We start from the raw sequence: 15,727 nt of genomic DNA, 5'->3' as shown, positions 1-15,727 counted from the left end.
TACTTTAAACATGTTTTTAAGAAAGCAGCTGTTCTATGAAGTCCTCTGAAGTTTGTTGGAGAACGTTGATCATGATACAGAGCAGACAGGACATGTGGATAAAACTCCCAGAGCTTTTTGGTCCATTTAAAAAAATGGAAGGAGTTTGGCACTGTTATACCACCTTTACCCCAAACCCGGGAAAGGAGAGATCCACAGCTTATGTTGGGAATCTGCTTTCATCTTAATTATTAGTTTGATTCGTTTTACCCTGATAGTGGCAGAAAAATAAATATGTTCTGGTCAAATGGAAAAATGAGTGGAATAATTTCACACTGGAAATATAAGAGACATGCGGTGGCAGCATCATCCTGTGGGACATCCACAGGACAAGGAGCTGATCAGAGTGGATGGAAAGATGGACGGAGCTAAACTCAGGAGGAGTTTAGTTCTACAGAACTGAGTGTGACAGGAGCAGAACATAAACCCTGGATACACTCAGTCTATGCTTTACATCAGAGTATTTGTGTGTTAAAACAAACCAGCTGGAAGTCCAGCCATAAAACAAATGTTCTGGTGAGACCTACCTCAATCCTGGACTGCTTTTCATGGCCACACCCAACATCCTTAAACTTGTACAGCTTTGTCAAGCAGTGTGAAGACATTTGAGACCCACTGAGTTTAAACAAGGAAGATATATCCACATCTGCATGTTTTCCTATATTATATCACCTTATGATGGTCAGAAATGTATTCATTTAGTTTTCTCTACATCTTTAGTTCTTTCAGACGATGTTTTATGTGCATCGCAATGCAGCCACAGCAATGTGTTACAGTAGAAACAAAGGCGTACTGTAGAAAGCCAGCAGAGTCCCACTGAGTGTTCCCACTGACCTCAATGTTTTCCAATCGTGGCACTGAGCTTTAATGGGCACAGCAGGAAAGCAATTCATCCCCCATGGAGAAGCACAGGAGAACGTTTATAACACACACACCGAGGCTGAACCGTTCACCCACAATCAGTCATTGTGTTAAAACCTTTAGAACAAAAAAAGCAGGTGTAAAAGAAATCCTTGATAATTCTTTATTAATCCATAATTATTGAGGAGAAAATATCCATCTGCAGAAAACAGGATTCAGATCTATCGATTCATTTAGCCACTCTTGAAAATAAATAAATACAACCTTTATTCAAAAAAAATAATTAAAACAAAAACAGGCATCTGTAGATAGAAGCTGGAGCATCCTGTGTAACATGTAAAATCTACATTATGCATAAGTGAACGTTGCATACAGATACGGATGCATTTAGTTTGCAAACTGCTTCATTGCTGCATTTCTTCAGGAAACAGTGATGGAAAACATGGAGAACCTGTTGCAGTGTAATGGCAGGAGTTATTCCTTAATGTTAGGAGTAATCTAATCATGGAGGTGAATGTGTTTCTGTTAACATGTCTCTAGAAAAGCCTTCAGCAGCTCTTTAGTGTGATAAATAGACCTGTTGGAGGCTCCTGGTTTAGATAAAAAAAAAACAAAAACAAAAAAACAAAGAAAACATGATCTGAGAGTTTATCAGAGGTTTGGGATTTTTCAACACTAAAGCCGTTTTAGCATCAGCTTTCAGAAAAGAGATCCGTTGACGATGAAAAGCATCAATAAAAAAAAATATAAGGGTTAAATCCAAAAATGGAACCAATTCGGAAGCAAATACGAGCTGTGCTGTAAAGAGCTACAAGATGTCAGAACGACTTTGGACCTCAATTAGTTTCCCCGTGAAATGAATCGCTCTGATTTGCCGACTGCGGTTCATCTCCTTTTACGGCCTCCCTGCTGGCGGAGGAGATGCGTTCAGAAACGTCTTGGGCAGTTGATGAACGTCGGATAGGAGCGGCGTTAGATGGCAGCCATCAGCCATTCAGGGAGAAGTCTGTTCCACAGATAGACGTCCCTCTGGTCCTCTTCTCTGGTTTCCTTATGCATCAGGTCTCAAAGTATTTGTAAATCTGGGAGACGTACTGCATGACGCTCTGCCAGTCGGGCCTGTCGGTCTTCATCAACTCCTCAATGTCCTGTTGGTGCAGCAAAACAGCCAAAGTGTTAAACTGGGTTAAACCAATGCTGATGATAAAGGTAAAACTAGGCTTCATTGATTCATTAGAAAACAGCAGAGACTCAGGAGAACTTATTATAAAATCAGTCTGTTTTCAGTTTTCCATGGACATCTGATTCATTAGTTACTGGATGCAGTTGTTGCTGAATAATGTCAAAGAAAGGCGAATATGAATCAGGAGCACGGCGCCTTGTGTTGTCTGATCTGATGATAAATATTTATACTGAACAAACATAGATATACAATAAAATGCCATCAGCCTCCTACTCCAAAATCTTTGATGTCTTGTCATCTTTAGTTACTTTATGCTCCAGCGATGAGACATTTTGTTGAATGGAGCATAAGGAGATGATGTATTAAAAACTCCTTCTATTTTTATTCCTCTTGTTATGTTCCAGACCTAAATTTCCATGAGACTAATAGAAGTGCTTCCAAGAGGCAATTCATCACTTAAAGCCGACTGGAAGCTTTCCAAAGACACCTTAATAAATACTCATCGTCTAAACCAAGAGAAAAGCATGTGATGAAGCACAGGCTTAATGAACACAGTGAAAATATACTCTAAAATCAGCCCCACAGTCTAAAGCAGAGATGGCGGTGTCATGCTGAGGGAATCATTCCTCAACTAATCCATCTGATATATCAGACAAATGGAAATGATGATAAGATTTTTAGCTTAAACCTTTCCTGAGTGCTCCTAACCCTGAACTGGAGAACAAAGTGGGAAGTGAACCAAAGGTGAGCAGAGGCCTGTTCTCCATATCCTTAGATTACAAGTTGTGACGGCATGTAAAATACTGTTAATTAACAAAAACAGGTAAGGTTTTTGGGAAACTATACAAAAAGCTGGATTTGGACCCTGCAGACTGTCTCTATAGCAACCCAAACATAGCTTTAGAAGGGAGGGCTCCTTCCAAACCACCTGAACTTAAATATTTCTGCCAGGAAATATAAAGAACTCATCTTACAAATAAAAGCTCACAAAGTTCTGAGGAATGTTTCTAAAATAACCCTGGTCCCAAAACAGTTTATTTATGAACCGTTTTAACTCATAAGGTGGAAAAGCTGCATGGCATGACCCAGCGAGCTGCTGCAGTAAATTGGGATGTGATACCAGAACCAGTGAGTCATGGAGCGGGGAACTGATGCTCACATCACGCCGCTTCTGGTGACTCAGGTTTCTGCAGCAGCCGCAGAGGCCATAGTCTTAAATGATCCACTGTCTAGGATGTGCCCTAAACTTTTACCACGAAAGCAGAAAATAACATTTACAAGCAGAGAGAAAGAGGCAGGATTTACCATGGGAACTATTCTGTCCAATCCAGCTTGTGACCGCGAGCGTGTCACAGAAAATGTATAAGTTGGTCTAAGTGAAGAAATCAGACTGAGTCACTTCACTGCTGTGGTCAAGCTTCCAGATTCGGAGTTTTTCAAATTAAATCAGGACAGAAGGTTTCCCTGCAGTTTTGGAATCAACACCTCGACTCGTCAGGTCCTGTTTTTTTTTTTTTTTCCTGTGCATAAAGCACACAAACATGTTCCAGATGCAGAATCCCCAGATTTGGGAATGATTTCTAGTCAAATCTAGTCTGGGTTTTAGGTCTAACATAGATTTTGCCCTGATTTGGTCCCAGGAGAGACTTGATGTGAGTGAATTCCATAAAACACACCTATTTGGGGAGGTTAAAGCTGAATATGCGCTGCATATCACCTGCCGAAACAGGATACACTGTTTTCTGCCGTTTTCCTGTCAGAAGAAACAACTACTTAAAACACGTCTTCGCTGTAAGTGATGACATTAATTGTATGGCCCTGAAATATCTTGATGCTTGATATTTAAATCAGACCCATTTAAGGAGAACAAAAAACACTAACTGCTTTGTAATTGATGCTAGACTCCATGTATGAATTGTGTAATATAGCTATTTGCCACTAATAAACTCCCTGCATGAATTATTCCCAAGAACAAGATGCTAAATTGGGGTGTGAATTTGATCCGGACAGATTAATGATCAATTCTATTAAGTCCCTTTCAAATAGTGGCATATCATGCATTATTTCTATGTGATTCTGATGAATAATATAAAAAATACCACTTAGTGTTTTTTTTCTATTTAAAATAAATTAATGTTGCACTGTTTGAAGAATTAGGGACTGATCTTCAAAAGTTTTAAACAAGGAGCACTGAATCGTGTGGGCAAAGGAAAAAATGTGATTACAATAAGTGAGCATTTTGTAGGTGGTTTACAAAGACTTCACACACAGGATGACAAAAGTGCCAACAGGTTTAGTTCTGACCCATTAAAAAGGGTAAATGGTGTGCTACTGGCAGCCTTAAAGCGGCTGTAAAAGAAAGACTCACGTTTTCCATAGAGATGGAGTTGATAATGGCGCAATAATTCAGTTCACCTATGGTGTTTTTCAGTCTTTATTTAATTCCCACTAATATGATTCTACCATTGTTTTGTTTTTCTCATATTCACTTTTCTTTACAGATTCTCTATTCATCATCAGTCATGTGAACATGTGCCCACAAATACTACAAAAGAGTGTGAGTTTGCACCTGACTTTTGAAAAAAGTAATACCTTGGAAATTAGTTTCAGGTTTAGAAAAAAAAAAAAGTGTCCCCCACCTATAAATTTGCATGGCTTAATCATAAACATATTATTTGCATATTCATAAAGAACCGCAGCTTAAACACATTTTTATTTTAAACACCAAAATTGCTTTGCAGCTGGTATAAAGATCAGCTTTGCATGTTCTAGCAAGTGTGCATGTGTTTTTTCTACTGTTTTCATATTGTGTATTTAAATTAGCCAGCTGATCATTGTTTTAGAATAGAAAATCCCTTTATTGTCCCACAATGGGGAAATACATTTTACTGTAGGGAGCTCAGATACAGGAATACATGACCCTGATGACTTCAACCCAGACTGATAGAAGAGATGACGGCACAGAGCCGCTGATTGGACAACAGTGTTTCTAAAAAAAAAAAAAAAGCGCTCGCTGAAGTCTGTGCAGAAACAAAGTGTATATGGGTAGCTTAGGAGCAGCTTTGATTAAAAAAAATACTCAAATCATCTAACCTTCAGCAACAGATTGGCGGCTGGCTGCCCACATATTGCTTTTTACGCTACACTAAATTTAAATCCATTGTTTACTGTTTTGTTTTCACACAGAAATACTATTATTTTCTTTTTTGCAGTTTTTTTTTCTAGAATAGTGTAACATCTGTTAATTCTGTTTTAAAGGAAATTTTGCTTTTTGAAATTGCTTGAAAATAATGCTTTTCAGCTTCATACCACTTTATATTGCCAATTAAAGACTGTCAGCGTTTAAAATATAAAGTTATAAACATGTAATTTGCTTTGTTATGTTTTATTATAAGCAAAAAACGTAATTAAACCTACATAATCACAATGTCTAGACTAGTTTACATGTTTTTAATGATAGTTATTTTAAAAAGTTAAATCAATCAATATCTTATATTTCATAATTAACCTTTAGCTGTTTTTAAAGTTCAGATAACAAGAAAATTATCCAGTCATTTTAGATCATTAAAAGTAACTGCATAGTTACTTCACCTTGTTACCTTCATTGTTACTAACACAGTCACTCAGAGGTAACTAGTAACTATAACTAGTAACTTTTTAAGTAACGTTTCTCAGTAGCACTGTGTTGTTCGGCCATGCTGTTTTCCGATCCTCTGTCCTTATTGACTGATCACCAATCAAAGCCTCAGAATAATCAGTTTGAGTCCAACTGACTGATGGCCTTTATATTCCAAACCCCCCCCGACATAAGGAGGCTTCAGACGATGAGCCACATCTATCATATAAAAAAACAAACAATTGAGTTTCTTCAACGACCGTGATCCTACAGTACATTTAAAAACAAAAATAACATTTTTGACTTTCTTTTTTTGACTTAAGCAAATGTAAAGCAGCACGTCTTCCTTCTCTCAGGGGTGTAGCCATATTGACTCTCACCCAGCTGACATCAGAGATGGCAAACTGATTGAAAATGCTTGAGTGATGTTTGAATTAATAAGAAAAAAAAGTCAATAATGCAAATGTAATTTGAGGAGTTGATCAGCGTGCTGGAGCTGACGCAGAGTGGATGTTTGGACATAACCTATCGATGTCTCTTCGACATTTAGTCCATTCATAGGATGGATTATCAGTTCATTTAAACTAAATAAAAAGTTTAACTAAAACTCAGTTTCAAACTAAGAATTAATGCCTAAACTGGTTACCGTATTTTGCTGATTGCAGAAAGGTTTTCAAATCCACGCTCCTTTAATATGTCTTAAATATATCTGTCTATATCTTTAAGCATATTAAGCAAAAATTGACTTGTGCTTAATAAAAACACTCTGGAACTAAGCATTATCTATAATAATAACCTGACATGACAACACAGTGTGAATAACTGAACAGGCTTCCAGTTTTACAGGAACATCCCAGCACTTTACCGCACTATGTGAGGCTTCAGTGGAAGAAAACAGCAACCTGACTTTGTTTACTCAAAAAACACCAGGATTTCTCATGAAGAGTAAATATTACCATACAGTTGACTATTACTCACATTACTCATGTTAAACAAGCTGTCAGAGGCCATATTGTTTTTCTAATGAAAAATAAGCCGATTTCTAAAGCCCAGTGAATAAGGACATAAGATCGTTAACAGCGAATGAAGAGCTCCACAACTTTAGGGGAACTCTCATTTCACATTCATCATGAGGTTATTGGTATAAAATCTATTATAGCTAAAGAAATGAATGTGTGATATTTTTTCTTTTTTCATCTTTTTTATCGGACAAAATCATCTCAACACACTTAAAAAAAAAACTAAAAGAATAAAACAACTAATGAAACGAGGTCCAGAGTTAGTGTGTGTGTGTGTGTGTGTGTGTGTGTGTGGGGGGCAGCTCGGCTCACCAGGGAAGGTTTGATGCCAATGCTCTCGGCGGCCTGGAAGGCTAGGGTCAGATTCCGGACCTGGACCAAAGAAAACAAACAGTCGAGTTTTGAAAAGACATGAAAATCTCTGCTGCAGCAGACCGGGAGGTTCGCTCCGCAACAAAAACAATCACACAGCTTCACCAATAAACGGTACAAATTGCACAACTTTTTTCTAAACTACTGTAAGCCTCTGCTTGTTTATGTGCATTACATTCTCCTCCATGTTTATGTGATGATTGGATTAAAAAAATGTTTAAATGTCCTTTAAATCCTCTACTTGATCCTGTCTTAATCAAACCTCCAAATAAACCAATGGTTAATCTTTTTAAGAAGGTTACCTAAGGCTAATGGTTGACATATATTTAGGAGCCAGAAACTCCCCCCAAAATCTTTAAAAAATATTGTATTAGGGAAAAATTGGCTTTTATGTTTTTCAATGCAGAAAATGTATTCTAAATTTAAGTTTAAAAAAAGAAAGAAAAAAAGAGCCCTGAGAAACACCCCTCTAAAACCTTCAAAGGACCACAATAAATGGACACTGATGTTTAGTGAGGAACTGCTAAGCAGGAAACAGATTGTTTTCAGGACAAACAGGCCTTAAATTGTGTCAAATGAACGTTTGGCTGCTCACTGATAACATAGAAATAGATGGAGAACATGTTAACTGCTCCAAAGGTTCCGCATGAAGAAAAAAAAATCTCTAAATTTTAAACATTTGATAATCATATAGTTAAAGAATCTAAAACGCTGAAACTGTTAAAAATGAAATTTCCCTAGAAAATCAAACATTGTAATCCATATTGGTCGAAATGGTTTTTCGATGAGAAATACTTTATTTCATTTGGTTTTTATATATTCATTGTATGCTGAAGTAATGGTTGAACCCTACAAATTTCCTTTCAGTGTTTAGAGACTAAAACACACATTTCTTTTCCTGATCATGTATGCAAATATTCAGTAGATTGTTGTAAAATCAATCCACCAGATTCGTAGCTTTCACTTCAAAGGGATAGTGGAGGATTTTTGCAAATTTTTAAAAAGACCCGCCCACACACCCCTTGAAAAAAAAAAGCACAATCTACACAAAATGCACCCAGTACCTGCTCCCGACCGCCTATTAAAGGCATGTGAGAGCATGCACGAGGCCATTTCTCCTCGTGCACGCTCTGTTTAAAAGTGGCTGTTCTCATACTCATACAAGCTTACTGTGTTCGAACATCCGCCCTAACCCCTGAATCACTACATAGAGTGGGGACATTATAGCAAACTCAGTTAACCTACCGTACAGACACATGATCACTACTTTTTACTGCCCGTCGGTCATGTCATTTCTCCTCCACTCTATGGTGCCTACACCATCTTTGTTAATAGTCGCTGCTGTCGGGTAGCAACAGACTATGGTGACAGCAGGCCGCTGTGACAGCAAATCCAAATAATGCTTTGCAAGGAGAGCTCTTCGCTTTTCTTTTCTTCTCATACACTTCGTAGACAATTTTTGTCTTAAGGTCCCTTAGCAATTTTCAAAGAACCACAGTGAGAAAGGTGATCCTCAATGACTGTCTGAAACTGTAGCTCACCACAGATAAACGCCTGAAAGTGCACATGTGCACAAAAAGATAGCTAACGGGACGATCACATAAGACCGTCTTATGCAAACATATCACCAGACTGATTGACAATTAGGAGGACCACTTAATTAGATGGTCCAACCGGAAATAAGAGATCGTCATTTATACCTTTCAGTGACTTTTTGTGAGAAAAATGAAATTTTGATATGAGATTGATTAAGCTCTGACTAAATCAGGTATCTCTGAAAAGATAAAAGAAGCAACATTGAAGGAGCCATAAACAGGTTTTTATCAAAGCCAACCGGACTTTCTTTCAGTTCAGTTCAGTTCTACATCTATCCAGGGGTCTTTGTCAGTTTCGGCAGCTTGCAATAAAACAACCCAAATTTGAAGCACTGGTGTTTGAAGCATCTGCAGGCCCATCCTCCTGAGCACATTCCAAGTCAGATGCCAATCAGTGACCCAGTATTCATCCAACGACCCAGGGTTACGACTGGAGGGTCACTGATTGGCATCTGACTTGGAATGTGCTTAGAAGGACGGGCCTCCAGGTGTTTAAAAACACCAGCGCTCTAATGCGAGCCAACAGAAATGAAAAGGACTCCTGGAAAGGTGTCGAAACATCTCAATATCTCTCATAACTGAGAATTTGCACGGGTGTGTTAAAGGAGCGACAGGTGAAATAAAAGCACAACCTTTGAATAAAAAAAGGCACCTTGAAATAATCTGTAGCTATTTGAAAAGCTGTGACAAACTTAACTTACAGCACACCAGTCAAACCTGTTCCTAAATGTATTCACCAGTTTTTCACATGTTTCTACAGGTATTCTGATGGCTTTGTGTCTCTGATGAACTCAAAGTCTTGGAAAAGGTATCATTGCCACTGTCACCCCAATTTTTTCAATCCCTCTATAAATGTTTAAGTTGTCTGGGTTGCTCGAAAAAAACAAAATCAAGATTACTTTTAGTCAGATAAATTTGTTGGTGAAATTAAAATATGCTTTTACCAAATTTGCCTGGGATATGAATAATTTGACCTTTACTGCAACTGTAGATTGCAAAAACTGCCTGCTTACTGTAGTCATTTTAAAGCCTCACAATACTCTGTCCATAGAAACACAATCAGTCGTATACTGCACAAATGTGGCCTTCATGGAAGAAAACTGTTTCTTAAAGATATCCATAAAAAAGTCTTCTTTAAAATTTGCCACAAGCATCCTTTGGAGACACAGCAAACATGTGGAAGAAGATGCTGTGGTCAGATGAAAGCAAAATCAGACTTTTTAGCAACAATGCAAAACATTATGCTTGGTGTAAAAGCAACACAGGCCCTGAACACACCTTCCCCACTGTGAAACATGGTGGTGGCAGCATTGTGGTTTGGGCCTGCTTTTCTTCAGGAGGGACAGGAAAGATGGTTTAAAGTGATGGGAAGATGGATGGAGCCAAATACATGACCTGTTGGAAAAGACCTGAGTCTGGGATGGAGATTTATCTTCCAACAAGACGATGATCCAAAACATAAAGGAAAATCTTAAATGGAACGGTCCACAGATAAACATATCCAGGTGTTAGAATGTTAGAATTCACAAACACCCTCCATCAAACCTCACTGAGCTCCAGCTGCTTAGCAGAAAGAACGGGCAAAAATGTCAGTCTATCAATGTGAAAAACTGATAAAGTCAAAGAGACTTGCAGCTGCAATCACAACAAAAGGTGGCGCTGTAAAGTATTAACTAAACTGGCTGAACAATTTTGTACACCCAATTTTCAATTTCGTAGAAAATTTTTAAAAATCCAATACATTTCTATCCTCTTTTTGTTTGTGCCCCCCTTGTTAATTTTTCACATAAAATTACAATTTTATATCTTTAATGTCTGAAGCCTGAAATGTGGCAAAAGGTCAAAAAGTTCACAGGGGCTGCATACCTTTGCAGAGCACTTTATAGAAGCAACTACATTTTGACAGTGAACTGTACTTTCATAGCTGAGTAGGCAACCAAACAAAAAACCATACCACAGAAAGAAACTATTATAATTTACCCTAACTCCTGATATAAAATATGCATTGCATAAGAGAGTTGCATAAGAGAGCATGTACCCATGACCCATTTTCTTCACCGTAATTTTGGGTGGCCATTTTGTTTTGCCTTGATAGATGAGTTAGGTGAACCAATAATCAACCATTAGTCTGAGCATTCAGTTTTTTTCAGCTAATTTTTGTTATTTAAAAAAAAAATATATATATATAAAAAATTATAAATCCTGAATAAAAAATTAGAAAAATGAATTAATTTGGTTGTTTCTGTGGCTGTTTTACCAGCTTCACCACCCAGGGACAAATCCTAGCAACCCTTTTACCTAAAATCTAAGTAGACCTGCCGTGTTATCTTCCTAAAAGTATCTATGACAAAAGGTGAAGCAGGTTAGTAATGGGATTATTGCGAGGACAGATTACGCTGGGAGAAGGCTGGGTGTTTGGGCCTCAGGGAAAGTCACTCAGAAAGAGTTATTAAAGCCAACACGGGTCTATTGAATTATTCAGAGAGATGGGCCATGCAGCGTCTCAGTCATCAGCTCCATGTTACACATTTGCAGCGACACGGCCGCACACACCCACCTACACACGACTAATTTATCACGTAGAACATGTCAGGCCTGGTCGAAGGTGTTTATCTATTGCTGTAATGTTGGAGCAAAGTGACAGAACCCACAGTCCCCAGGGAGGAAGCATATTGTTTGCAGCGTCACTGTATATACAAGCTGCTTGTTCACATTACAGCGCTGTCACCAACAGCATGACCACACAAACATTGGTAATTTATCTTTATGCTCTGTTTTAATGCAGCGTGGACGACGTAGAAAACTTATGACACATATACTAGTCCACACAGGATGCATGTGACCATTATTGGGTTTTGTTTTCACTTTTCTGTCAAGCTCACACTATTCACATATAAGTCCATGCGTCTATGTGCAATTTTTGTTCAGAAATTTCTTTGCTCACGAGGCGAAACGATCAGATAAATAATAATAAAAGGGAGACTGGGGATAAAATACATAAAAGGCGGGTTAGAAATAATAAAAAAAAGTGCTTTTTTGAGTGTGAGGGAGACATAAAGAGGAAAGGACTTAAGTGCAGCATAGAGTCTGAAGGTGGGTGGTGCTTTGCACCGCATATGTAAGATACTTGGTGCTCTGATGCAAACTGACAATGAAATGTAGAAGCTGCTCTGAGTCATGCAAGCATCTCAGCGTCTTAGCTAAAGGTGTCAGGGATTATTTGTGTGGGCAGAGGGCCTATAGGTAGACATCGTTGGTCCTTCTGAACCAAAATGCCACCGTTGTCAACCTTTGCTGCTTTAATTAAAAAGAATGTTGCAGGTTTCATCATAAACTCCTTCTTACCAACAAGCGAGGATGTGCTCTTCATGCTTTTATTCCCTCGGTCAAATTTATCCAGGTTCATTATCTGGGTTGTGATGGAAACTGTAAACCTGCCCCTTCTTCAACAGTGTAATGAAGGTGAAGGAGGAAGGGACAGGATGCATTAAACATGTTGAACGTATGCGCTCTTTCAGTAAATGCATTGATTTCCAATCACTTAAGTTTGGTGAGCAGAGTCCCTGATTATGTGCTGATGAAACACTGACCTACTAATTGAGGAGATGCTGCTTAAAGGTACATAGTCAGATGTTATACCTGAATAAAAAAATACCAAAATCTAGTGGATTTTGATAAAGTAAGGCTATATATTGTTAACGTATTTCTTCATGATCGTCCTTTTTGGGCCTAAATAGAACCACAGCTAGGGGCGTGGTGAGGTGACAAAAACAGAGGTGGCGCCATCAACTGAACACCCAGAATTTTCCCAGCATAACTTCACAACAGGAGTCGTTTTCTTGTACGTTTTTCACATTTGATCTAAAACTTTAAGTTTTTCACAACTTGCCTGTCTACGTTGTTTTAGCCTGTTGACAGCTGTATGATTTTGCAGTGATTTAATCCTGATCACATGGTGTTATAATAAACATAAACAGAAAGGTTATATTTACCTTAAAAATTAGCAACAAAAAAAAAATCATGACAAAATTAACAAACAGTACACCAGCAGGACATCGTAATTCGCCATAAAAAATGTTGCACCCAGGGTGAGCTACTGCTTGATCAATTTAAAACAGGCTAAATAACTTGACTATATTCATTTAAAGAAACCCCAAAGAACAGCAACTGTGATGAGTTTAAACTTTATCTACCCAATGCTATGATGCTCTATTTAAGCTACTGGAACCAGAATATGTGTTTTGCCCTGAATTTTAAATGTCACAGCCTTGAGCAAAAGCTTTGAACATTTAATCAGGTTCCAACCACAAACTTCAGCGTGTTTAATCTGGACTGGGTGGTAAACCAACATGGTGGGGCTGTATACTTTTAAAAAGACAGGTTGCATACAGAAAGTATTCTTTATAGAAATAGCTCATGGTGACTTTGGAGAAGCTTCTTTTTTGAGATTACAGCTGTTATTCATGACCTCCACAAACCTGATCGTTATTGAAAAGGTGCAAAAAAAAACTGCTGCCAATTTATCTGAGGTGCTTCCATCATTGGAAATGCTTCTAGATAAATGTGCACGCTCAAACAAATGACCACAGCTATCGCCCATATAGTACTGTGTGCAGGCCCAGTTCCCTCGTTTCCGTCATCGCGTCACTGCACCACCAATAGGTCTGACATAACTTCACAGCCTTTTCAGGAATATTTTTACTTTCTTGTGGAGGCGGACATTTAGCGAGCTGCTTACACAGAGTTTCTGAAATGATTAGCCTTTTCTCTCCATATGGAAGTAGACTAATCAATATATTCTCTTAACATTGAACCTGTGTGCGGCAGGTCTGCTCTGTTGAATATTTCCCTAAAAACAGATTGGGAAATGATGCAGCCAACCTGCTGCAGATTTAATGTTAAAGGTTTTCCTGTCCAGAATTACAGCTATTTAGTTCCTGGCCTCCTTTATTGCTTTTCTCATTTCCCGCACCTCTAAACAGTATTACTTTTTGACCTGTCTGTCCACAAAAGCTTTTATTCTCTGGTAAAATGTTTTTTTTGCTGTATGAATGAGAGCGTTCATGCTTCCTGTGGTGTTGTACCTTATCTTGACCGATGAGCTCCTGGTAAGGGATGTGAGCAGGCAGGTACGTGTGCAGCAGGGCACAGAAAGCCAGGCCGTCACTCCAGCTGCTGCTGAAGTTGGTCACATCAATATTCTGTTGACAGAGAAAAGTATTTATTTATTAATAATCATTAATTACAAGCAGCACAAGGGGAGAAAAATCACTGTGGCGCAGGATGAATGACCTTAAAAAGCATCCATAATTTGGCTGAGGGAGTAAACCGCCTCTTGGCAACATGACCAGCCCATGAAAAAGCCATTAAGTCAGAGAGCAACAAAAAAAAAAAAAACATGAAAATTAAAATTTAATGCTATTATGTCTCACTTTGTGTTTTTTTACAGTCCATTTAGAGCTGCTTGTGTTTCCATCAACAGAAGGTAAGAGGATCTTCCTAGACTCCGATTGCTGCAGATGAGCTCTCTGATCTGCCCTGTGGGCGACGAACGTGCACAGCAGCACGTCCAGTTTCTGCTGTTTTTGTTTGTGGGATTCGCAGGGAATTGTCACCTCGTACACGGTGCATTCAGTGTATTCTGGGCCCGAAAAGTCTTGAGGAGTTTGAAGGAAAGACTTCCTGCAGCCCATTGTTTAGAGGTTGCACACTCCCCGTTGGATAGATAAGTTATTTACGGGGTCTTCCTGTTTCATCCCTCTCATGAGCTTTGGGAACCAGCCTCTCAGCTGAGGAGGCTCTCCTCCTTGCTTTCCGGAAAAAAATGCTTCATCTCCAACTTTAACATCTCAGTTTATAGAGTTTGCATATAACACTTGGCATAAACCAAGACTGAGGTATGCAGCTGCAGTATACTCACAGCAAAAAGTGTTGCGCAAACAGAAAAGAGGCCAGATTTACAGTGAATTTGTTTTGGATATGTGCTTCCCAGCCCAACCTGGGCGCCGGGTTTTGTTTCCATAAGAAACTAAGACTTGTTTTCATAACTGCAAAAGCAAGACACAATAAGGTTGGACTTGCTGTACCAAAATATATATTTTTGGGATAAAGCAGCACAATAAATATCTCAGAGTCCATCTGCTTTGTCCGTACACAGAATTAGCTCCAGAGAGATGTTAAAAGACGTGCTGCGCTTCCTGGTGTTTGTTTACAGTTGCTTGAAGCTAGTGGTCTTCAATCTTGGCCCTGAGGACAAGAGCGCAGCAGATTTTCATTCTGCAAATCTAATCAGTGACTGATCCATACTTGTGACGCCAGGTGAATGCAATTAACTGCCTGATAGGATAAAAAAAAACAGCACAACTCTGAGTCCTGGGGACAAAAATTTTAAATCACTCAGCCAAGGCAATAATAAATAAGCCTTGAGCTCTGAGGGATTGTAGACAAATGGGGAATTTCTGACTGTCTCCATTTGTCTGAACGCCTGTTAGCATCAGCATTAAACCAGATGCACATTTAGAGTGGAGCTAAAAGCAGTAGAAGGAAGGGAAACACTGGTATGGTGTTAGACATGTGAATAACATAAGCATTACATGTACCAACTTTAAAAAGAAAAAATGTGTTATAGAAATTGAATTCACTCACTTTAGAAAATTAAACTAATTATATGTGTCAATTAAGCACAGAGTGGAAAATTACACGTCTTTTATTTCATGTAATGCTGATGAGTATGGCTTACAGAAAATGAAAATCAAAAATTTTTTGTTTTAGAAAAAAATTTAATATCAAATATTATCAATATGAAATTATATTTTAAACATGATTAGGGGTTTCTGAAATATATGCTCCTTTCTATGCACCCAGTACTGGTTTGTGGCTCCTTTTGCATGAATTAAAGCATCACTGCAGCATTGCATGGAGAACATCAGGCTTTGGTTCTGCTTAGCAAGAACTTCAGGTTGTCTTCAGGTGGTCTGCACCGTCAGGTCTCAGCAATACCTCATAGACTCTCTATAGAGCTCATGTCAGGCCACTAAGCACA

At 38.5% G+C, this 15,727-nt stretch overlaps 1 protein-coding gene across 1 annotated transcript in view; it reads right to left on the bottom strand.

Annotated features, from left to right (window-relative positions):
- Nucleotides 1-1,090: 1,090 nt before the first annotated feature.
- The window catches only part of specc1 (sperm antigen with calponin homology and coiled-coil domains 1), a 67,223-nt gene continuing 52,586 nt past the window's right edge, over nucleotides 1,091-15,727 (bottom strand). The window contains exons 10-12 of the mRNA XM_015385844.1: nucleotides 13,770-13,886; nucleotides 7,031-7,090; nucleotides 1,091-2,048 (exon numbers count right to left, since the gene is read on the bottom strand). Coding sequence (XP_015241330.1) covers nucleotides 1,959-2,048; nucleotides 7,031-7,090; nucleotides 13,770-13,886 — 267 coding nt within the window. The 3' untranslated portion in view covers nucleotides 1,091-1,958. The remainder of the gene's footprint in view (nucleotides 2,049-7,030; nucleotides 7,091-13,769; nucleotides 13,887-15,727) is intronic.

This window comes from Cyprinodon variegatus, unplaced genomic scaffold (genome assembly GCF_000732505.1).
Source record: "Cyprinodon variegatus isolate N-32 unplaced genomic scaffold, C_variegatus-1.0 Scaffold350, whole genome shotgun sequence".
Taxonomy (NCBI): domain Eukaryota; kingdom Metazoa; phylum Chordata; class Actinopteri; order Cyprinodontiformes; family Cyprinodontidae; genus Cyprinodon; species Cyprinodon variegatus.
This window is presented reverse-complemented; position numbering and strand designations above follow the sequence as displayed.